The sequence below is a fragment of the Alternaria rosae genome (assembly GCF_020736505.1).
Source record: "Alternaria rosae strain MPI-PUGE-AT-0040 chromosome Unknown BKA58scaffold_2, whole genome shotgun sequence".
Lineage (NCBI taxonomy): Eukaryota > Fungi > Ascomycota > Dothideomycetes > Pleosporales > Pleosporaceae > Alternaria > Alternaria rosae.
In genome coordinates, this window is record NW_025763571.1 from 3,709,574 (window position 1) to 3,731,266 (window position 21,693).

The 21,693-nt window shown below is 53.7% G+C and overlaps 10 protein-coding genes across 10 annotated transcripts; 5 read left to right on the forward strand and 5 right to left on the reverse strand.

The window, feature by feature from the left end:
- Positions 1-1,879: 1,879 nt before the first annotated feature.
- Positions 1,880-2,914, forward strand: BKA58DRAFT_103990 (uncharacterized protein). The gene is made up of 2 exons (XM_046163795.1): positions 1,880-2,358; positions 2,418-2,914. The coding sequence occupies exons 1-2, from the start codon at positions 2,130-2,132 to the stop codon at positions 2,783-2,785; spliced, it is 597 nt and encodes a 198-aa protein (XP_046029664.1). The 5' UTR covers positions 1,880-2,129; the 3' UTR covers positions 2,786-2,914.
- Positions 2,915-3,475: 561 nt separating this feature from the next.
- BKA58DRAFT_378061 (uncharacterized protein) lies at positions 3,476-4,309 on the reverse strand. Its single transcript, XM_046169668.1, has one exon. It carries the CDS (start codon positions 3,905-3,907, stop codon positions 3,536-3,538), a length of 372 nt encoding a protein of 123 aa, XP_046029665.1. The 5' UTR covers positions 3,908-4,309; the 3' UTR covers positions 3,476-3,535.
- A 482-nt stretch (positions 4,310-4,791) lies between these two features.
- On the forward strand, positions 4,792-5,301 carry BKA58DRAFT_436528 (uncharacterized protein; the record flags this gene model as incomplete). Its single annotated transcript, XM_046173417.1, has 1 exon — positions 4,792-5,301. One exon carries the CDS (start codon positions 4,792-4,794, stop codon positions 5,299-5,301), a length of 510 nt encoding a protein of 169 aa, XP_046029666.1.
- A 376-nt stretch (positions 5,302-5,677) lies between these two features.
- BKA58DRAFT_453073 (uncharacterized protein) lies at positions 5,678-6,682 on the reverse strand (the record flags this gene model as incomplete). The annotated part of the gene is made up of 1 exon (XM_046174450.1): positions 5,678-6,682. A coding segment is annotated over one exon (1,005 nt), but the record flags the coding sequence as incomplete, so codon positions are not given.
- A 266-nt stretch (positions 6,683-6,948) lies between these two features.
- On the reverse strand, positions 6,949-7,404 carry BKA58DRAFT_436530 (uncharacterized protein; the record flags this gene model as incomplete). Its single annotated transcript, XM_046173418.1, has 3 exons — positions 6,949-7,083; positions 7,189-7,336; positions 7,391-7,404. The coding sequence occupies 3 exons, from the start codon at positions 7,402-7,404 to the stop codon at positions 6,949-6,951; spliced, it is 297 nt and encodes a 98-aa protein (XP_046029668.1).
- A 367-nt stretch (positions 7,405-7,771) lies between these two features.
- On the reverse strand, positions 7,772-10,459 carry BKA58DRAFT_398839 (verprolin; the record flags this gene model as incomplete). The annotated part of the gene is made up of 1 exon (XM_046171507.1): positions 7,772-10,459. One exon carries the CDS (start codon positions 10,457-10,459, stop codon positions 7,772-7,774), a length of 2,688 nt encoding a protein of 895 aa, XP_046029669.1.
- Positions 10,460-11,642: 1,183 nt separating this feature from the next.
- Positions 11,643-12,871, forward strand: BKA58DRAFT_409233 (Ribulose-phosphate 3-epimerase-like protein; the record flags this gene model as incomplete). Its single annotated transcript, XM_046172136.1, has 3 exons — positions 11,643-11,747; positions 11,798-12,184; positions 12,605-12,871. The coding sequence occupies 3 exons, from the start codon at positions 11,643-11,645 to the stop codon at positions 12,869-12,871; spliced, it is 759 nt and encodes a 252-aa protein (XP_046029670.1).
- Positions 12,872-13,407: 536 nt separating this feature from the next.
- On the reverse strand, positions 13,408-13,884 carry BKA58DRAFT_436533 (uncharacterized protein; the record flags this gene model as incomplete). The annotated part of the gene is made up of 2 exons (XM_046173419.1): positions 13,408-13,738; positions 13,799-13,884. The coding sequence occupies 2 exons, from the start codon at positions 13,882-13,884 to the stop codon at positions 13,408-13,410; spliced, it is 417 nt and encodes a 138-aa protein (XP_046029671.1).
- Positions 13,885-14,492: 608 nt separating this feature from the next.
- Positions 14,493-16,999, forward strand: BKA58DRAFT_104131 (uncharacterized protein). The gene has a single exon (XM_046163796.1). The coding sequence runs from the start codon at positions 14,535-14,537 to the stop codon at positions 16,983-16,985; it is 2,451 nt and encodes an 816-aa protein (XP_046029672.1). The 5' UTR covers positions 14,493-14,534; the 3' UTR covers positions 16,986-16,999.
- A 977-nt stretch (positions 17,000-17,976) lies between these two features.
- Positions 17,977-21,667, forward strand: BKA58DRAFT_378073 (uncharacterized protein). Its single transcript, XM_046169669.1, has 3 exons — positions 17,977-18,570; positions 18,873-18,968; positions 19,027-21,667. The coding sequence occupies exons 1-3, from the start codon at positions 18,266-18,268 to the stop codon at positions 21,539-21,541; spliced, it is 2,916 nt and encodes a 971-aa protein (XP_046029673.1). The 5' UTR covers positions 17,977-18,265; the 3' UTR covers positions 21,542-21,667.
- The last annotated feature ends 26 nt before the right edge of the window (positions 21,668-21,693 follow it).

Below are 21,693 nucleotides of genomic sequence, written 5' to 3' on the forward strand. Positions count from 1 at the left end.
CTCTGGTGGCGGCTGCATTTGCTGGATTGCCCAGAAAAAGAAGATCAGACGTGACCAGTAGACTGCAGCAGCCCGGTCCTGGCCGTGATAGGGCTGGACAGAGTCGAAAACCTTGTGCGTGCATTTAGTCGGTTCATAGTCGTACCTAGTTTCTCATCTCGCACAGCCTTAGGTGCCTGAATGTTTGAGACATGGTCTGGCAGTGTCACCGCAATGACAGGTGGGCCTTCTAGAAAGTGATCTCCGGCTGCTAGCCTCGATGACGAGTATTATGCTTTAGCCGACATATAATACAGCAGGTGTACGACTATAGCTAGCTAGATAGGGGGCACGAAGATGGCTCTGGTAGGACGCTGCACGACTTGCCAGGAGCTAAAGCGAAACAAGTCTTGTCCACATAGACGCGGAAGTGACTTGGCTTGACGCAGCATGAGGATAGGCGTCCGCTACTCGACGTCGCGCTTTGGCCTGGTTGATGTACCGCTCTGATCGGTGGCATCTCCATGGCCGCAGACTCGACGTTCACTCGAGACTTTGCATGGGTTGGGCAGACGGGATCCCGTCGCATGCGGCAGAGGCCACGGCAGCACCGGTGTGTGTGTGTGGTTGAGCACGACACATCGGCGAATTGATTCGTACGGAAGCTTGGTAGGGCCATGTGCATGCAAGGTTCTAACGGCAGACGCATCACCATCAGCGTAGCCCGCATGAAACAATATTACTCGAGATGGCTACCCTCAGTTGGGCTAACATGATTCTCGAATGTGTAGCATGCACAGACAGACGGCATAGCTTTGCATGAGCCGAATACGAAAATTGCGGCCGCGAAGCGAAACATGGCTGACAAGACTTGGAGAAGGCTTCGATCCAGTGCATGGATCGTATTTTCGTCCGCCACTGGCGATTGCATGACATGAAGAACGACCGAAGATTGCATGGAAAGCTAAAGTTAGGGTTGAAAATCCCTTTCCTTAAGGGCTTTTGCAATCTGTTAACCACAGCGCCGGGTCGCTCTCTGTCTGGCGCGGCTGGCGACGGGGCAGCTGAATGATTAGTCAAGACGCAGGTGGTATGATGATAATAGCGATGGCAGTCAAGGCGCGGCCGGGTCACGACTGCTAGCTTCGATCACGCAGAGACGCGACGGGCGTTGCCAAGTGGTTGTCTGTATGGAGCAGGGCGGGATGGTGCGATGACTGACAGGTGCTGGCGCCAGGCTACCGTCGACACATGGAAGGTCGATAGAAGCAGTGGTTTCCGTGGCGCGTGGGTAAGACGACACGAATACTGACCTCATCTGGCGCTGATCACTGCCGTTGATCTCCCTGCAGCTCAGGAACACGGCAAGGCAAAGCAGGGACAATCCAGCAGCGCGGTTGGTCGTGCGCCGGATGAGGCAGCACATCCGTTATGAAGGCAGCACCTGTGCGGGAGGGGCCGACAGATGTCGTCTGGCCACAATGCTATCGGGAGTGATTTGTTATAAACATGTCGTCAACGCGATCACCGTGGCGGCGCGAAGCTTGGGGAGTTGACGGTGTGGTGGATCAGCCGGAAGCGTCGGCTGCCGATGAGAATGAAGCCCAAGCACCACCCTCCGCCAGCCGCGCTGCTTCTCACCTTCTGGATGCGCACTGGGGGTTGCCGAGGCTGGCCGAGCAGAACGGCATGGGCGCCATTGCAGGAGTCGACGAACTGTATACCCCGGCTGGTGATGGGATGACACGAAGCTGCAGACACTAGTCAAACACACGGGTGCCCTGCTGCTGTGGTGTGTGAACGGCGCACCCCACACCCAAGTGTCCCCTGTATGTCGCGGATAATCTGCGGGAAATTTGTGGCATTACAGAGCAATTGGTAAGGCGGCCAGGCATTCGTCGAGGGTGCCGGGGGGGCTCAGCCGGGCGGTGGTGGAGGGTGCTGGTGAGGGTGAAGGTGCAGCCGCGGGTGACATGTTCCGACCGTCTGGCTGGCTGCTTGCACATGCTAGATGACGAACACCGAGGAGGGGTCGCTGGTGGCCCGGGCGCGCCTTCCTCGCAGATTTGCTGGAGAGGCAGGAGCCCACGACGGCTCCTTCCCTCCGCCACCATCACACCACGACGCCGCAACCCCTGCCAACCGCCGCCATGGAGCTCGACAAGGACAACGCCAACCCGACCATCCTGAATCCCTCGGATCTGCCTTCCCGCCGCAGCGACTCGACGGCAAAGAGGCGCGATGACGGCGGGACAGGCCTCTTTGACAACCTGATACCGCGCTACAACTACCTCAGCGACCCCTTCGACGACAGCGTCTCAGCAGGCGACTCAGACAGCGACGACGCACGTGAGGACATTGACGAGCAGGAAATCTACGGTAGGCGCGCCCGCTGGCCCTCGATGGGATTAACGTTTGGCTCACCCCGCGCATGACAGACCTCATTTCCACCATCTGCGACCCTGAACACCCGTTGTCCCTCGGCTCGCTGTCCGTCGTCAACCTGCCAGACATCCACATTCTGCCCCCGTCCTCACCGCTCTCGAGCATCAGTACCGTCGTCGTCGAGATCACGCCGACTATCACCCACTGCTCGCTGGCCACCGTCATCGGCCTGGGCGTGCGCGTCCGTCTCGAACAGGCACTACCTCCGCGCTTCCGCGTCGATGTCCGCATCAAGAAGGGCACCCACAGCACCGATGAGCAGGTCAACAAGCAGCTGGGCGACAAGGAGCGCGTCGCCGCTGCCCTCGAGAACGGCACCCTGATGGGCGTGCTGAAGAAGATGCTCTCTACGTGCGAGTAGTGTCGTTTGCGATTAGTCTCCCTGAACCGAAACCAATCACGATATCCGTTCCCCGATATTGGCTCATTCGAACAACGCGTATACCAAGACATCATTTCCGCCACACCCACACACCGTACACCGTATTCCTACGAACCATGGCATCATCGCTCCGACGGACACACCGTGATGAGTAGTCGCCCAAGGAGGAAGGCCCCGGCTGTTCACAATATTGATGTTGTCCCGCAATATGCAAACCGCGTATGCATGCGGCGCGTGTCATATCCCTGCGTCGATCACTAGCGTCGTGTTGGATATAGCATGTTCCTGCAGGCTAATGTCGTACACAAAGTCAATTCCGACCTCACCACAGGTGCATCGCTGATGGAGGGAAACAAGTTTCGATGGCGGAGCTGGCCCGAATGGGTACAGAGGATGGGGCGTCTTCACAGTAACATCCGGGTGATTTAGCCGCGAGCACATACCGCAGCCTTGGAGGTTTGAGGCGAGCAGGATTATGAGCAGACACAGATGTATAGAAGCCTCATGAACAGTCTGAGATTGCGTGTGCAATTCTTAGGTACACTTGGCTCATGATACCACATATCTTTCTGGTGCTCAAGTGATACGTCCAGGCGCAGATAGCAATGAATGCAGCCCACGCAAAGCATGAACAGATCTGAACTGGCATTATGAAAACCTGCTCCGTGAATAATATGACGTCTCTGCGCCCCGTCTCCCACCTCGAACCCCTCTTCCCAACTGCCCTTCCTAGTCCTCCAATATTCCAGTCCTATCCGCAAAGTCCTGCAGCATCTTGATCTTATCTTCCATCACCAAAATCTTCGCCTCGTTATCCAAGTCGTCAAATCCGTCATACAATTCCTCTATTGCGATTTCCAATGCGATCCTCTGCGCTCTGTAACGTCTGGTCTTTGCCCTCAGCTCCTCTGTTTGTCTTTGCAACTCCCAGATTTGTGCGTATTCGTAGAGTGAACGAAGGACATATAGAGCTGCGCTCGCGAGAAAGATGACGATGTGTGAGACTTTTGCGAGACTGGCACAGTTTAGCGTGGCGATTGCGATGGAAGCTGAAAGAGCGAGCAGTTTGTGCGAGATAGTGATCGGTATGTGGAGTTCCATGATAGTACTGGTGAGAGGTTTGCACGGCTGTTTGGGTAGAGACGTGATGGTGTGAGTTTTGTCCTAATCTGTCTAGGTACGAAGAAGTAAACGACGACTTTAATAGTGTGCAGGCGCAAAGTGTTTGCAATTGCCGCTGCACTCACTTCAGCTCAGCAATTTCTGGTTTACAGGCAATCGCTGTATGCTCCATAATACCGCTTTGGTGTAATCACAGCCGATAATTCACAGTGTAGTCTTCCTATACAACTCCGTAAAAAGCAGCTTTCTCACCCGCGACTCTTTTGCAAAACCAAAATCTCGATATGGTCGTATCAGCTCTAGCTGGAATCCTCAACTGGTTGATCCATAGTATAATTGTGGCGCACTTCTCATACATCGTATGGCAAATTTTCCAGGGTCACAGACGTGTCCCCTTCCAGACTTGAGGCAGGCCTCGAGACAGACGGGAACAGCACCTCTACTCCACCTAGCGACAAGATGATGTACGCATGGCGCTTAGCAGAAAGAAAGAAGGCCTGGAAATGAACGGATGCGAAGTAACAGATGGAACAGATGCGATGGATGCGAATGGACAGTTTGAAAGAGTAAATTGTTCAATTGTAAAGAATTTCGAAACAAAAATGTGAGGAGAGATAGCAGTCTACGAAAAGTATTTGAGCATTTTTCATTCCTGAGATGTTAAGTTAGACGAATGATCTATCGATAGTAAGAAGTGAATGGACCAGAAGCCAAACACTCCCGCCATTAGCTCCGCCCAACAAGATCTCTATCAACCCCCATGAGAAACCCAGTGACCCTTAAGCTTATCAGCCTTCTCAAAATCCTACTATCGTTCAAGGTGCTTTGTTACCGTGCACAGATACATCACTTCCCCCACCACCATGTCGCAACCCCAGCCATCCGTATGGCTCATACTCCCATGCATGCTCCTCTCCCTCATCATCACCCGCTTCCTCACCATACTCTTCACTTCGCACAATGAGCGCGGCCTAAGCATAGTCGCCAAAGCAGCGCTCATATTCGTCGCAACACTCGTTCTCACTACCACGGCTGCGACTTCTCTGCTTCAATCTTCATCTGAGGACCCACAGCCGACACTATCGCACACCAGGAACGTTCTGCGCAAGAAACGTAATGTCTCATCCATGCGCGAAGAGCGCATTCAGGCATGGCGCGTCAACACTGCGCCGACTCTTCATTGGAGTTCTTCCTCGTCTGATGAAGATGTGAAGACAGTGAGGCCGAAGCTTGTTAAGGAGAAGAATGAGAGGCGGAATGAGAAGTCGCTGAGGAAGCGGTTGATGACGAAGTTCAAACCGAAGAGGAAGGAGATGCTTGGGGGTAGGAAAGAGACCATTGAGGAGGTTGTGAGGGAAGATCCTTGGGCTTAGGTAATGGACGGGGTTGGAAATGGACAAATGGTTTTCTAGACATGATCATGAAGAGACATTGTAGATAAAATCGGGATATACCGCCTGATACTGACTACTTGCCCCATGTCCGTCATCTCATGGCGTTACGATTATTATCTAGCAGATGCCGCAAGTACAAAAAGAAGCAAGCAGAAACTTTTCAATATTAGAGGAGCACACATCAAAGCACGACGTTAGTCCCTGTCCGTCAAATCCACCACGTAGCGCTGTGGAAACACACACCTCAACCACCCCAGCAGATCCCCTATGATACAACCGACTCCACACTCGGCTCCCACATCTTGTATCCTCTCCTCGTCGCCCACCACCCTCCCTCAATCCCCTCTCCACTCCCTCAATACCTCCCCACCACCCTCGACATAGCCCTAACTTCCGCCTGCGCCTTAAGAATTTCCAATATCTCCCTCTCAAGCCCCGCATTCACCGCGATACCCCCAGAAGAATACGTATCACCAAACGCCGAATTGGCCGTCGTCGTGATACCGCTTCGATCATACAGCGGTACATCTCGCTCCCACATCGATATTACGCCATTCCTACCATCCGCACCGTTCTCTTCGTCAGTGTGCGTGCCCTTGTGCATCAGTCCCCACAGGCTGATTGGTTTGCTGCGGAAATATAGAATGGCGCAGATGATGTAGATGAGAATGCCAAAGATACCGACACCGCATATGAGGCCGATGGCTGCTGGGGAGAGGGGTTGGAAGGACGAAGCTTTGAGTGCGGAGCGAGTAAGCGGATAGGGCGCTGGGGTGGCTGGGCGAGTTGAAGATGGGTAAGAAACGGGCGCCATGGTTGTTGAGGGGGTTGTCGCTTTGTTGAGTGAGTGAATTCGATGCGCAGTATCTCGTCTTGAAGGTATTGATTTTGATCTCGGTCTCGTTGGAGTGTGCGTGAGGACGTCGTCAACCGGCGGAGGAGCGGTTGCGACGTTGGTGTTATCTGGGGGTGGACGGGGCATAGAGACGCGTAATTTTCCAGTGGAGTGGATATAGGTGAGCGCGATTTCTACACGAAGTGTTCCGTTTGCTGCGGGTGAAAGTGAAAGGGGACGGGATATATGTGCGGCCCCGTCTCCTGAACGTAGAGACTGTACGAGAGAAAAATTACAGGTGAAACGATGTGGACAACAAAACAGCAGGTTGGTTCGTGATCTGAGAGTCAAGATGATGCCATAGATGTGGGTAGGCAAATTGGAGAAGGAACGCACGTATGTAGAGCAAGTTGAATTCGATGACCATGGCAGGTGTGGGCCTGAATGGGCAACTTCAGTACCCCGTGGGCTAGGGCAGAAACGAAGCAGGGCAGATAGATAGATCGAACAGAGGGTAGAAAAACAGAGCGAGCACAATAACGGGCGAGCACATCACCTCGCACTCCTCAAGGGTATATTCATATCACCAGCTCTGCAGGCACCCTTCGTGCTTGCGCACTTTACACTCGCTCCCTGTTGAAACGTCCAGCTCTTGCGCTTGGCCGCGCTCTTATATGCCGTGGGTTGTCATATCACATTGCGTCTGCCCATGCTCCTTTTGTCTTCCTCATGCTGCCGCACGAACGGTCGCTTCATCGCGTGTTATCCTAGCACCCGATATCTTTTCTTTCTCATTTCGCCTTATTCTTCGCCGCCTCGGCCTCTCGCCTTGTCGCGTCCTCGAGCAATGCGGTGTCGACAGCGCCGGAGGGAAGGTGTACGTATCGGACGACGGAACCGCGAATGAACATGTCTTTTGTCGAGCACTATTGTAAATTTAGCATCCGTCCCCTTCCAACAATTCATATCGCCTTCTCTCTGGTACGCTGTCTGGTCCGTACGCAAGGGAGAGGCGCGATGCACAAACGTACCAAATGCGGCCACTTGAGCTCATCCACCGCCTCTGCATTGTCCAGCTTAATATTCAGGTACTGGTCCACACTCTTGAGTGTTCCGCGGATCTGGACTTCGTTCTTGAGTTCGACGGTGATTTCGTGCTCGACGAGGGTTTTGAAGAAGCTATTGCGCTGTCAGTCGCTGTTGCGTCATTGTCGACGGGGACCGGGAACTAACCTGAAGAAGAGCATTATGTATATGTGAGGAGAAAGGTCGGGGTAGAGAAATCGAGGATACAGCTAAGCTCAAGTTGGGTGGAGTGGTCGCGACTTGTGGTGCATATGGCACAGTGACGAGGTTATGCGCTGCGCATGGACCGCGTGGGGTTCGCGCCGCTACGAGCGAGGCTGATCTGCCGCCTCACCATGTCTCTCACTTCAGCATCACCATCAAGTTGATATGCATAGACAATCAAATATGATAGACAATGTCTTCAATTCATCTACAAAAGAAATTCGCTATTGTGGTATCAACCTAGTCCAGTCCAATTCAGCCTATCCAACACCGTCTACCCAAAGCCATCGTAACCGTATCAAATCATGGTCAATCCTGTTACCATTACTTCCTCGCCCAGCCGGACAAAGTCCTCCATCCAGCGTGGCCTTGTGCGCCCTCCTCTAGCACGTTGACAACTCCCTCCAATAGCTTCTCCTCATCCTTGCCCATCTCCATTTGCAACCTGAGCAGCCACCTCTCCCATGCCCAGCTTCCAACTACGCCCGTCAACATTGCCGCGTCCATGGTGGTGCCAAAGACCGGGGCGTCCTCAAGCTCAATCTCGCCGTCTTCTGTGATGCGACGCTCTTGGTGCTTTGGCTCGGCGCCAACAGCGAGTGTGTCTTTCCAGTTCGCTGCGGTCTTTCCCATGGGAAGGAGCATCCACGCCCTTTGTACGTCCTTGAAGCCCGCCTTGGAGACGCGCGGGAGGAATGTCTTGGTAGGCTGCGCATCGTAGCCGCGGGTCTTGAGGTTGAAGCCGAACTCGACACCCATGGCCTGAGCGTTGCGGCCAGCATGGACAACATCGGCATCCATGAGGCTGAAGTCAAGAATACCACCGGGCTTGAGGCAACGGTAGCACTCCTTCAAGCACAAGTCGTACTCGTCCGATGACTTGCCGACAGGCTTGCTTGTCTTGAGCAGCTCGTAAAGTGTACGTGCCGAAACAACGTCAAAGTGACCGGAGGGGAAGGGAAGAGTCCATAGGTTGGGAACGGTAAGGTGCTTGTGGTTGTCGGGACCCTTGACGTTGGATGACATGTTGTTACCCGCAGTGTAGACAGTAGTCACTGTAGCGTATGGGTAGTCGTAGGCAACATCCCACGCCCAATCGTTGGTAGCAACACCACCAACGTCGAGGATGCGTGGGGTACTAGCGCGTGTGATGCATCGCACGGCAGGTTTACTGAGAAGCTTGCCACCGTTGAGTTGCTTCTGAGCTTGCAGAACCCAGTGGACAGGCAGCATCTGGTCGAGCGCTTGACGCTCCGTCTGTGCGCGCGCGATTCTCTCCTTCAGTACAGTTGGGTCATTGACGAAGAACTCGGACACAGGTCGCGGTGGCGCTGGTCGCTCTGGCTGGCAAAGCTCGAACTTTCCCAGGAGCTGATCGCGATGTGCGAGAGGATTGCAGCGTCGCTGTACGTGCATAGCCTCAGCACGAGTCTGGCGGTGGATGAACGTATCCTTCTTTTGGCACCGAGAGTGAAGGTACTCAAGGCCTTGGACGTAGGTGGTGATGGGCTCATCCGCCGACTCCTTGACTGGAGACTTGGCCGGCTCATCAGCGAACTTGACCGACTTCTTGACTACAGTCTTCTCGAGCGAATTGCCGCGGCTGTGAGTGCCACTGGAGAGGCTGGGAGAGGTCATGTCACTCATATCGCGAAGAGCGGTCTGTAGCTCATCTTGCTCCTCCAACCACCGGCCGGTCATCTCGAGGTTGGCAGTAGAAACCTTTTGAAGTCCGGCGTTGTAGTTTTCGTCGTACTGAAAAATGGTCTTGCTAGGGTTGATCTCCTTGATCTCTACGTTCTCATCGGTTGGGCTGCTGAGGAGGACTGGGCGCGACGTCGCCAGAGGCTCATCGTGTCCATCGAGAGTGGATCCGGCAAGAGTCGAGTTTCGTACCGGGAGAACTGGCACAGCTGGTACAGCTGGCACGGGGTGTGGGGACGTGTTCCTTCGGCTCTCCTTCTCCCACGGGAGGTTGTAGAACCTCTCAGCAGTCGAAGTGTTTGGGATCGATTCATCCCGCTTGGGAATGCTCCAGGTGTGACGAGCAGTTGATTGAAGCGATGAGAAGAAACCACCAGGGGAAGGAACAGAGAGCGCGGAAATCGGCGTGCTACCAGAGGAACCGTTTCCGAATACTGTTGAAGGAATGCTCAAGCCGAGACTTGGTCGGGAGACTTCTTGCATCTCGCCTCTAGCCTCAACCGTCTGAAACTCCTGTTGCTCTGGTTCCTCGTACTGCTCAGCAGATGGCGAGTTTCCGAGGTGCTGAAGGGTCTCCATGGCTTGCAGGTCCAGTTGCACAGGTCCCCACGAGTCGACGCTGGATATGGATCCGCGTCTACGTTGCGAGACTGGGGTGGCAGGGCAGCTGAGCTTGTCCATCTCTTCTGATGTGAGGCTGCCGTCCAGGGAAGGGGCTGCTGAGCGCTCAGGCACATGCAGGTTGTGAGAGTCGATCATCTCAAGGAAACGACGCGATGGGGTCAGTAGCAGCGATGGAGTAACGGGCATCGCCGAGTTTGCACTCTTCAACTTCTCAATGGTTGGCCATGCGGATGGCGAAGGGATGACGATGGATGGGTAGCGTCTCTGCCGAGGCTGGGTCGCAAGCTTCTTGACTGATGCGGATGCATGAAGAGGTACCTCAGCCTCATCGTCGGTAATGTCGTAGAGGGAGTCGAAGTCGCTGTCAGCACGACTCGCCCGGTTTACTGGGGGATATGTAGCCGAGTGAACAGGAAAGCGTGGCGACGGCTGCGGGGTCATGTCGAATAAGCGTGCCTTGGGGGTAGGGAAGTCGTCGTCAACACTGGATGGTGATGCGGGACTGGGTAGGTATATCGAGGAGGTCGAGTATCTTGCGGCAAAATAGTAGGTGGGAATTGAGGACTCGTCCTCGGTGGTATTAAGTGCCTGTCTCTGATCCAGCGGAGACATGGCTTGATGAGAGTTGGCCGTGGGGCCGAAGGTTGCAGGATGGTATACTGCCGGCTCCAACATCTCAGGCATGTTGTATATTGCAGTGACGTGAGCACCGCCTTGTGCTAGTATTACTAAAGATACCTATGAAAATCCGAGTAGGCGGGAATGCGGCGAGGGTGGTAGGGGTCCAAATACAGAAGTACAGGGGACCGAATAGAGGCGATATTAAGATGAGCTATAGCCCAAAATTGCGCTGGTCAACAGCTTACTGGTAAAAATGGAATTGCTTCGATCAACGAAGACTTCGCGGAAGAAGGGGCTCGGAAGAGGACTAGAAGTGAATGGCAAAAGAGAGTAGATGCGGCGCGAGCGCGATGATCAGAGGATATATCGCGCGTAGACGCCTACTCGTCGAGTGACTGTGGGCTAGTGTTACTGTGGCATTCGTCCGAGCTACACTGCCAGTTGGCCGTCCACTCGCATAGAGGGCCGAGTCTGGGTGGAGAGGCAGTAGCGGCTCAAGGTCGGCCACGACATGGCAAAGAGGGTGAGCACGGCATGATTGGCCAATGTAAGTTTATGGTGAGCAAGGTCAATACCATGCGCTAGAAACTTTGGGCTAGAGAAGCGTTGCGCTGCACGGCGTGGTTGGGTGTTTGGTGTGTAAGCGCCGGGCTGTGCTATTTGGAGCCCTCGCGTTCTGCATGCCTGTCCAATGACGAGCCGCAGCGGCGTTGGACAGCATACTCGCCCAATAGCGCCTCGTCGAAATCGATTCTTGCTGCGGGGCTGGATATTGTCTCACGGTCTTGAGTTGGACGCGAGGCGGTGGTTGTGGCTGTTCCCAAGGCTGTCATGTAGTCATCCCGTGCCATGTGAGATGGAAAGACAGGACAAGGTGCCGAGACCCATCGCAGCCATCTCGGCAGTACGGACACGCGACCAGCCACGCGGTTGCCGATCACCGTGATATAACAATAGTGTAGGTTTCAGTCGATTTAGAGCATTGACGGCCCCGTTCAGCAAACATTGTTGATTCGAAACGTGAGGTGGTGAGCTGCGAGGTGCGCATGAACAAGAACGGAGGTGAGGCGTGCCAAGCCCTGCAGCGGGGCATGGATGGAGGGGCAGGCGTGACGCTGATGCCATCAACACCAAAAAGCTATCGTGAGCTCCATCACACTAGCAATTTCCACAATCACCCAATACCTCCCATTGGCGCTTCTCCAGAACATCTATACAGACCGAAACCGCACTAGAACCGCCCGTCATGTCACCGCCTGCCATCATCGCGCCGTCGATTCTTTCGGCAGACTTCGGAGCGCTGGGCAAGGCCTGTTCAGACACAATCTCCCAAGGCGCCGACTGGCTCCATGTACGCGATGCTGAGTTTCGGGCTGTAGAGCACGCGACTGACACGTGCAGGTCGACATCATGGACGGCCACTTTGTGCCCAACATGACCTTTGGCGCGCCCGTTGTAACCAAGATCCGCTCACACGTCGACCGACCGACTACCGCACATGGCAAGGGAACGTTCGACTGTCACATGATGATCGCCGAGCCCAAGCGATGGGTGCGCGACTTCAAGAAGGCTGGCTGTGACCTGTACTGCTTCCACTACGAAGCCGCCGTCTCGTCAACCGCGGCAGACTCACCTAGTGGGAAGTCGGACCAGAAGACATCGCCCAAAGAGCTGGTCAAGTTCATACATGGCGAGGGCATGCAGGCTGGCATTGCAATCAAGCCGAGCACACCAGTCGATGTGCTGTGGGAGATACTAGAGAACCCAAACAAGGACGAGGTCCCGGATGTGAGTTCATCACCCCTGCACTGCCATGCTTTCCATCACCACAATCGATATCACGAAAGGGCCGCACGCGCTATATGGTGGTTAGAGAGGCCTTGGAAGTGGTCGAGCAAAGCGAGGCTGGTTAGGGCTGACCCTGTTGGGGCGTGGGCGGCACGCGCTGGCGGCGCTTAGGCATACCGGCCTGCGTAAGCCCACTGTCAATCAGTCTCGCCCTGTGCGTTCTTTCGAGAAGCCTGCCGCATGCTGCCCAACCGACTGTCCGTCCATTGGCCACCTGCCAATTCAGCCGTTCCCAATGTTGCACATCGGCACCTACCCGCCCACGCCGCTGGCTGTTCCCGTAGGATCAATAACCTCAATATTCACGGCCCACACCCGGCCACGTCACTTCTGGTAAATATTCAATGCTAACGTTAACAGATGATATTGATTATGACTGTAGAGCCTGGCTTTGGTGGTCAGTCATTCATGGCGTCGGAGCTTCCCAAAGTCACCGCGCTTCGGCAAAAGTACCCAGAGCTACAGATCGAGGTCGACGGAGGCCTAAGCGAAAAGACTATTGATCAAGCTGCCGACGCTGGCGCTAATGTCATTGTTGCTGGCAGTGCTGTATTCGGCGCTTCGGACCCCGGTGATGTTATCAAGAAGCTTAGGGAGGCGGTCGATAGCAGGAGAGGGAAACTATAGAAAGAATAGCGATACAGACCGATGAATTAGGACAATGAAGATGCTGACGTGCGTCGATGCAATGTTACACAACCTTCCGGCTAAATTCACAAAGATAGCAGATTCGGCAGATGTTGATGACAGGGCTGGCATACTCTCCGCACGCTATCACATCGAAAGCCGTGGAGGCTACAACGCTCTTGGAACCCAGTAAATACCTCGCAAAAGGTCATCCTGGCTACTACGTATCTTCTAGCTCAAGTTGGGTGCCATACAAAACTGTACCCTGGTATCTACATCGACACCAAGTTACTCCTCACATTCATCGGCCGTATCGTTGTCCTCCTCTGGCTCATACTCAGATCCTGACCAGTCTGCATCCGTTTCTACGCCAGATGCTTCAATCTGATTGTAGGTCCGTGTACGTCCGGGCAACTTCGGGACCGTTGCCCTACCCATATCTTGCCTCTGATCAGCGTGCTCTCTGAACTCCCGCCGGCAATTCAGGCGCTCCCTTCTTGTTGTGGCGATGGTCTCGGCACGGAGTGCACTGGGTGCTAGACCATTTGTCCGCCCCCCCCTGGGTCCGCAAGCATGTTGAGCTCTGAGGAGACGAAGTGTGCCGTACCTGGCTCACTGTCATGAAGAAGCCCAGCAAGGGTCTCCTGATACCTCTCTTCATCGAACTCCCATTCCTCCTCCTCGTTTTCGTCATCGGCATCGTCAAATTCCGGCTCGTCGCTGTCATATACAGGTGTAGTCTCTTGTTGGAAAAGCTCTTGACGGCAAAGTGGACATCGATTGTTGTTTGGCATTTCAGCCTCGACTTGCTTGATGATGCAGTGGTCTCCGAAGATGTGACCACACAGAAGTTGCACAGGGACGTGCCTAATGGAGGGCATCCAAGTTAGTGTGTTGTGATAGTAAGGATCAGTCAATGCCGCTTACTCGGTACTGTAGTCGTCCAGACAGATGCTACACTTGAGCCGCTCTAATCTTTGAACGAAATGGTCTTTGGTCAGCATATTCGCCATTGGATCGTGTTGGAGTAGAACACAGAGGTTGACGGCGAGGTAGAGTCTAAGGAGAAAGTCTTGTATAGTCGACAGAAGAGGTAATATGGTAGTGCGCGCGGAGTCGGCATGAGGTCCCATCACTTTCATCGATCGAATATATGCTTTTGGGTTCACTTCACCGTTCACCCTCTCTACTCTCGATGAACTGCAAAAGACACTCTGCATACACCACACTGCTGGATTTGCAAGCTTAGTCTAGCTGTGTATCCGGAAGCGACCATCTCATGCTTCTTGCAAAATTTTGCACCTTATACACTCTAAGGTGGTTTGGAATCGTTGCCTAAGTCTAGTTGCATGTTGTCGTGATGCCTCGATGTCGTTCATGTATGATCGCAGCTGTGACGGTGATAACGTTAGGGGGTACGTGTGGTGTGTAGTGTGTAGCAAAGACCTCGAGGATCGATACCTTAGAGCCATATGGTCACATTGAATGGAAGTATTTCATGGTGTCAATCGTAGAACTGCTGCGTCGTGTAAAGTGACAGAAGTTGACCTTCCCACATGTGGGCCATGGCTAGCGCGTATCCAATGCGTCGGATCCCCGAACATTTTCTTGAGCTTCTCCACACCAACACCTCGCGCCCACCACATCGACTCACGCAGGTCGCATGAGCTCTGATATGGCGAAACGAAAGCGCGGCGCTCGCGACGAGCAACCTCCTCCCGATGTTGGACTTGGTGCGACATTGGCGCACATGCGCGGCGAAGCGCAACCCGACGAGGCGGCAACCACCACGGCTGGCGGAGACGAAGAGGGCTGGACAGTAGTCAGCGGCTCGAAAAGGAGACGGAAGGAACGCGGATCACACTCTGAGCACAACGGGGGCCACGCCTTGAACTCGCCTTCGCCAGCTCGCAGTCCTGGCCATTCGCGCGACACAGATGGGCAGGGCAAGCGCAAGGCACGATCGCCACCGCCGCAGCAAGATGCATCTCTCGACAACCCATTCGCAGGCAAAGACACCCAATTAGGAAATCGCCTTTCCTCCACAGATAATCCGTTCGTCACATACAAAGCTGGCTCTGAGCAGTCAAGCGAGAACATGACCAGGGAGGAGCGCAGGAAAGAGCGCAAGCTGCAAAGGAGCTACCCAGCCATTGAGCATTCACATCATGCCCGCCTGAATTCGCACGTGAAGATCACAGACCTCCAGTCACTGGTGCTGTACTTGCTTGCCGATGGTAATGCGCCGCAGTGGGTTTCTGTACGCAGCCGTGCCAATATCCAACAGGTCGTCATGCTTATGGTTCCGGGATTGGATCTGGGTATGTTCAACGGCGATGTCGCTTTAGACGCCGCGTCTCAGTCTGAACCTTCTGTTGGAGCAGAGACAACGGACGCGCAGACTGATGCTGCGCTAACAGCTGCAAAGGCTGTAAAGGATGCAAGGGATGCAAAGCCCAAGCGGCTGAACATTTCGCGTGATGACTTCTATCCGGCTAGTCTCAAGGCCGAAAAACTACCTGCATCGCTGAAACCTCTCGCTGATATTTTTGAGCATGTCTGGCCCATCAAGGCTATAGGCGAACATCGCAACAACCAATACATGAGGGTGCATTCGCCCATTCATACCATGCTGACCTCACAAATACCCAAGACGCAAGAAGAGAAGCAGATGAAGAAGACAGGGAACCACAAAGGCCCCTTGCCGCAGAACTCAAAGAATTGGGAAAACAGGCGTACGCGCATCACCAAATACATCGCTAGTCTAATGGAACAGCAAGAGAACGAATACGTGCTACATCCAGCAATGTTCACCACTTCGGAATCCAAGGAGGCCAATCACGAAAGAAGGAGGCTTGCTCATCAGACTGCCGATGATGGTTGGGTCGACACCAATATCGCTACTTTGGAAGATGCAGAAGTACCTGAGATGGAGATTGAACAAGGCAGTCTAACTGCTGGAAGACACATTATATCCGTCGACTGTGAGATGTGCAAAGCTGAGAATGACCAGCTTGTACTCACTCGCATCAGCCTATTGAACTGGGACGGCACTACGGCCCTCGATAAGCTTGTCAAGCCAGATGTCGCCATCAAGGACTACCTGACCCAATGGTCCGGTATTACAGCGGCCATGCTCCAGGACGTCACAACCACTCTAGCGGACATACAGAAGGAGCTATTGGAACTCATCACACCGCGTACAATCCTTGTGGGACATTCGCTAAACTCTGATCTCAACGCACTCAAGCTGACCCACCCCTTCATCATCGACACGGGTATCCTCTACCCACACCCCCGTGGGCCACCATACAAGCAGTCGCTGAAGTGGCTTGCGCAGAAATATCTCAAGCGCGAAGTGCAAAAGGGCTCAGCAGGTCACGACAGTGTGGAAGATGCTCGGACATGTCTGGATCTGGTCAAACAAAAGTGTGAAAAGGGCCCGCGCTGGGGATCGGGCGACACAAACGCGGAGTCTATTTTCAAGAGAATGGATCGCTCTGTACGACCAAAATCAAACGACGCGCATCGCGCCGGAGCTGTCATCGACTGGGGCGACCCGAACAGAGGCCATGGTGGCCAAGCTCAAGTTTCCATAGGCTGCAAGACGGATGCAGAGGTAGTGGAAGCCATTGAGCGCACAGTAAAGGGCCAAGCTGAAGGCAAGGATGGCACTACTGACAAGATCGACTTTGTCTGGGGACGTCTGCGCGAGTTGGAACTTGCAAGAGGCTGGTGGGACGATGCGAAGACGGCCGACGTTGAGCTCATTCGACAGAACGCCCTGCAACGACTGGGTCTTCTGAAGGACGGCGAGGATACAGATGTTGAAGTTCACGGACCTGAGCTCGGCGATGCCGTCTCCAAGACCATTGAACGTATCGGGCAGATATACGACGCTTTGCCACGCTGCACGGCCTTCATTGTGTACAGTGGGACAGGCGACCCTCGAGAAATCCGTCGCTTGCAAGCAATGCAACAGCAGTATCGCCGCGAATACGCTACCAAGAATTGGGACAACCTCAGCGTCAAATGGACGGATACGGAGGTGCAGGCTCTTTCAAAAGCCTGTCAAGAGGCTCGCAACGGTGTTGGCTTTATTGTTGTCAAGTAAAGTACGAGTGTTCGTACCTCGCGCGTGCTACATGCAACGCAACGTGTCATAGTACATGGTGTCCAAGCGCATATCGCTTGACAGACACTTTCGGTCGTGGCGTATGACCGGATAATCGGGATGCATAGGCTGAGAGGCTGAACGCTTTCTAGAACATGCGCTGTGTTTTGCGATTATCGGTAAAAAGGTCAAACGCGAATAACCATCGTGCCAAGAGCACAAGTACTGCATGACATCAATCAACATCCCTGTACACTTTCCCCTTGCTTGGAGTTAAATTAGCGCAAAGCTTTTCGCCGCCTCACAGTGGGCAAAGATTGCGCAGATTCAACTCTGTAAAACCATAATCCCATCTTTGCCTGTGTGGGATCGCTCTTGCGGTACGGCGTCCACGCGTTGCCCTCGGGGACGATCATTCCGTCATGATGGGAGGCGGGTACCAGTTGGGACAATGCTGCTGACGACGACGACATGGCATTATGGCATGGATAAAAGCCAGAAACGAGTAGTCTGGCCCAGATATAGCTGCGAATGTAAATTCGGGCATATAGCTATCATCCATATGTTATGCTTATTGGCCCATGTCGCGGATCAAACTTGGCAACATGTAATCGTCGCAATTTGATGGTAATAAAGATAGCCGGCGCTTGGTCCGTGATGAGTAAACTGCCCCTATGGACGATAGTGACTACCGATCAGGTGTTGGGATGTTGTGGCACGAGTTTATACCTGTGCAAGTCGACACATGCGTGCATTGGACGGTGGGTAACTGCTCGCATTTGATAAAAGGACGAAGTTACAGCTGAAAGGGTCTGGCTATTGCGCGAGATGGAACAGCTAGCGTGTTGCGCCTGCGACACAAGACGGCTTCAGGGCTTTTTCGCAATAGAGCGCATCTAAATTGATAGCGAGGCGCGCTAACCCCACTAGGACTCATGCATGGCTAATCATGGAATAACTCCTGCTAATTATTTCACTTGCCCTTTCTCTCCTCTGAATTAGCTCTCGTCTTTCAGGGTTCCTTCCAGTCTCCGCCGCAACCGCCTATTCTTGTTGGGGCCTACCATTTTCTTCCTCTTCGCTTCCAATCTCACTGCGCTTGCTGAAACGCTATCCTGGACTGAGACGCGTCGTCGCGTACCAGCGACCGGTAGTTCAGCTTACTTAGGCCCACCCTCTTTCATCCAACTTTTATTTGTTGCTATCTAGCACTTTTCGTGCAGCCTCTACGCTCACTTGCAGCTATCCGCTAGGCACGTTTGTGTCAATGGGCTGCATCAATGGCGGGCTCCAGGCGATCCAGAATTGGTGAGGTGGAGTCAGACATGAATAAACATGAACTTCAACCATCACCGCCAGAGGTTGTGGAGGATGCTGATGAAGCCTCTCAACCTTCCCCGCCCGCCAACCGTGCAACCAAAGCATACTGCAAGAATTGCCAGAATTGCATTGGAGATTTCTACAATTCCTGGTACAAGGTCACCGGCAGCTACTTCGTACCCGCGCTGCTCGGTTCTTACAGTTCCATCCTACAACCCATGGGCAAACTAAAAGCGGCATCAAAGGGCACCGAATTAGCAGGATGGTAAGCTTAATCCATATAACACATTGGTCCCTTTTGCCTTGTATCTGTTTGTCGCACCTTTCCCTCTTATAGCCTTGGCCGGCTATCATCAACCTCCCAACACATGAGTGGGCGCATCCCGGCTGCCGATGGTTACATGGTATTTTAAGTTTCTTGCTCTAGGCGCACCGACGCTAGCCTGCACCAAATCTTTTCACACTATAGATTAACATCTATTAGACGTGTACGCCCGCGTTTTACGTCCCACATTTCGTATTGCTATACTTTCTTTCGCACAAACCTTGGGACTAACTCAACAACAGTACCATTCAGCCCTTATCGTGCCCCAACCCCAATTGTGTAAAGACAGCTATCGGATTCACTGTTGTCACCGCACCTGCTGGAAAGGGGTCTTTTCGGTAAGTAACCTCTTCAATGGGACCGACAAGTCTTCGCATGGTGACTGACCTGTGATAGTGGTCGAGATTTTTTCAAGCTTGGTCGCATAGAACTGCAATGCAAGACAGCAGCAAATCATACCATTGTAGTCGAGCCTGAAGTGGATGCCTCACAAGACCTACTGGCGAACGAAGACACCCCAAGTCCTCCCTCGTCGAGGGCAACACCAAAGGCATCCTCAGCTGAAGCTATGGAGATTGACTCACGTGCGCCATCTGTAGATCGCCCAGATCATACTCGCGGTCGGTACGAGCCATCCCAAGACCGTGGTTTACAACAGCAGCACCAGCAGTCGTTGCATCCTGTCGAAGGCAATGCACTGTCATTGACAGCACCATCATCGAAGCAGGGTTCTTCGATGCGCAACTCTCCACACGCTTTTGCTCAAGACGCGCTGAGCGCTGCATCGCGTTCAACTTCCCCCTACCGTCAAGAAGCTCATAGGTCTCACCAAGGGTCTGGCGTTGAGTCAATGAGCGGTCCACCTGAAGTGCCAACAATGGTCCCTCAGACCAATGGCCATCACTACCCTCGTTCGCCAGAGGACGTTAGCATAGACGCTATGGCGCGTCTACAGACGCAAATGTCCCACAACAGTGGCGCCTTAGCTGCCCACACCCGCGACATTAGGCTTCACCAGGAGAGGATGGACCAAACAGAAGAAACACTGCGTCAAGAGTTCCAGGCCAAGTTTCTTCGGCAAAATGACCATATCAAAAGAGTGGAAGCGCTGGCTGAAAGACTACAGACTGAGATGCAAGGCATGCGCCATGCCATGGAAAACATCAATCATGAGTTGTATGCGATCAGGATGGAGAGGCAATCAGGAGCTTCGGCTACACCCCATGCCGCTCCATCTTTCGCGGCTCAGAATGCGGCATTAGAGCAAATGGCGCAGCAGATGAATGTCCTGTCGCATAAGGCGAGTGATGTAGATCTCATCAGTACTACTATTGAGATCATGAAGGGTAAAATCTATCGACTCGAAGAGCGCGCCGGACCCGAGCCCTCACAAGCACCACCATTTACGTATCAGGCACCACCGGGATCGATAGCGCCGCCATCGCACTCGCATCAGAGTACACCAACGATGACGCCAAACAATAGAGCACCCCAGCCAGTATCCAATGGCCAGCAACAGCAGTCGTCGTTCGTAGCTCCTTCCACTATGACGGCACCCATCAACGCGCCGAATGTCACAAACGCTCAGTCCGCCGGAAGTCAGGCTGGTGGGTGGGCTACCATCAACGCGGGAGTGAAACGAACACATCCCAACGGCGTTGAGACCCCACAGGAAGCCAACACTCACACACCTGGCTCCCCCAAGAGGCAGAGACTGGTCGATAACGGTGCATCAGGCTACACAGCCTCGCAACAAGCTCCCACGACAGACCATCGCTTTCAAACGCCTACCGTACCGTCCCAACAAACTGTACCCGAGTCTGTTCTCGGCTCACAGTCACAACAGTCTTCGTACATGCCTTACGCTACACAAGATGGCCCTTCGGATGCCAGCTGGCAACCCGAGTCCCAGCGTATGATCGAACACCGGCCGCGTGGGCGTCGTGGCGGGGGTCCTGGAAGTCGAGGTGGCAGAGTTAGGAAGAGTATGCCAGCCCAAGGCACACTCGGAACTCCTGAGTGGGAAAGGAGTGGTTGGCAAGGTGTTCCCGATTCGCAAATCAGCCCATCCGGATACTACCACCACGTCGCGCAGCCAGGACGAGGGGGCATTGCGCGGCGAGGCAGTGGCGGTGGAGGTGGTCGTGGCGGCTACTCAACCAGCGACCGTGCCAGCAGTCTAGGTTTACAAGGTGTGACAGCTGCTATGAGCTTTGGCTCGCCGGGCGACATGTTTGGATCCGCCAAGAAGACACGCACCAAGCCTATTAGAAATGCAGATGGGGTCTTGATTCGCAAAGACGGCCGCCCAGATATGCGCTCACAATCCTCAGCAGCTAACCTCCGTAAGGTGCATTCGCGAACTGAAGGCGAAGCAAGCCACTCACCCACTGGCTTCACACCTACCAACCATCAATATGCAGCCTCAGCAAATGCACCGGACACGCCGAGTCCAAACGGTTACACAGCGGATCCAAGCGCTTCCGACAAACACAATGCCATAATGGGTAAGATGTTTCCCGCTGGTGTCGACGCAGCACGGAAACAACAAGACTACACTCGTCAAGTCTTTGAAGAAAACACCGATCATACCGTCCACCCACGGTCGCAGAACCACGCACCCACAACAAAGTCGGCAGTCCAAATAAAGAGGGAGCAGGTTGAGCGGAACCGAATCTCCGAGACACAAAGTCCGCGGGTCCAGGAAACAGACGTTGACATGGATACAGGGGAAGATCATGCAGACGACGAGCGTCATACACCTGAGGAAGGGAGCAGTCACCACGAGGGCGGTGTAGGACTTGAAGACCAGACTCAGGATACGAATATGCAGGAAGAACGCGGCACAAGAGCTGCCTCACAGACTAGTCCGGAAGATAAAGCAGCTGAAAAGTCCCGTAAACTCACCTAGGCGAGCCGATCCAACCCGAAGACAGGGCGCAATATTATGTGAGGGTAAAGAGAAAGTAAATTCTTTGTTTTGTATTAGTACTTGGTAGACTATCAGTAGTGTCAGTTGATACGAAGAGATTTCACATTGCTTCATTGATCAGCTTGAGTGCC

Excerpts from the sequence above, each read along its gene's own strand:
- BKA58DRAFT_103990 (XM_046163795.1), top strand. The coding sequence starts at position 2,130 with ATGGAGCTCGACAAGGACAACGCCAACCCGACCATCCTGAATCCCTCG. Across the intron at positions 2,359-2,417 it reads TGACGAGCAGGAAATCTACG|ACCTCATTTCCACCATCTGC; the intron begins GTAGGCGCGCCC and ends CGCGCATGACAG.
- BKA58DRAFT_104131 (XM_046163796.1), top strand. The coding sequence starts at position 14,535 with ATGAGCTCTGATATGGCGAAACGAAAGCGCGGCGCTCGCGACGAGCAA.
- BKA58DRAFT_378061 (XM_046169668.1), bottom strand. The coding sequence starts at position 3,907 with ATGGAACTCCACATACCGATCACTATCTCGCACAAACTGCTCGCTCTT.
- BKA58DRAFT_378073 (XM_046169669.1), top strand. The coding sequence starts at position 18,266 with ATGGCGGGCTCCAGGCGATCCAGAATTGGTGAGGTGGAGTCAGACATG. Across the intron at positions 18,571-18,872 it reads GGCACCGAATTAGCAGGATG|TACCATTCAGCCCTTATCGT; the intron begins GTAAGCTTAATC and ends ACTCAACAACAG. Across the intron at positions 18,969-19,026 it reads GCTGGAAAGGGGTCTTTTCG|TGGTCGAGATTTTTTCAAGC; the intron begins GTAAGTAACCTC and ends GACCTGTGATAG.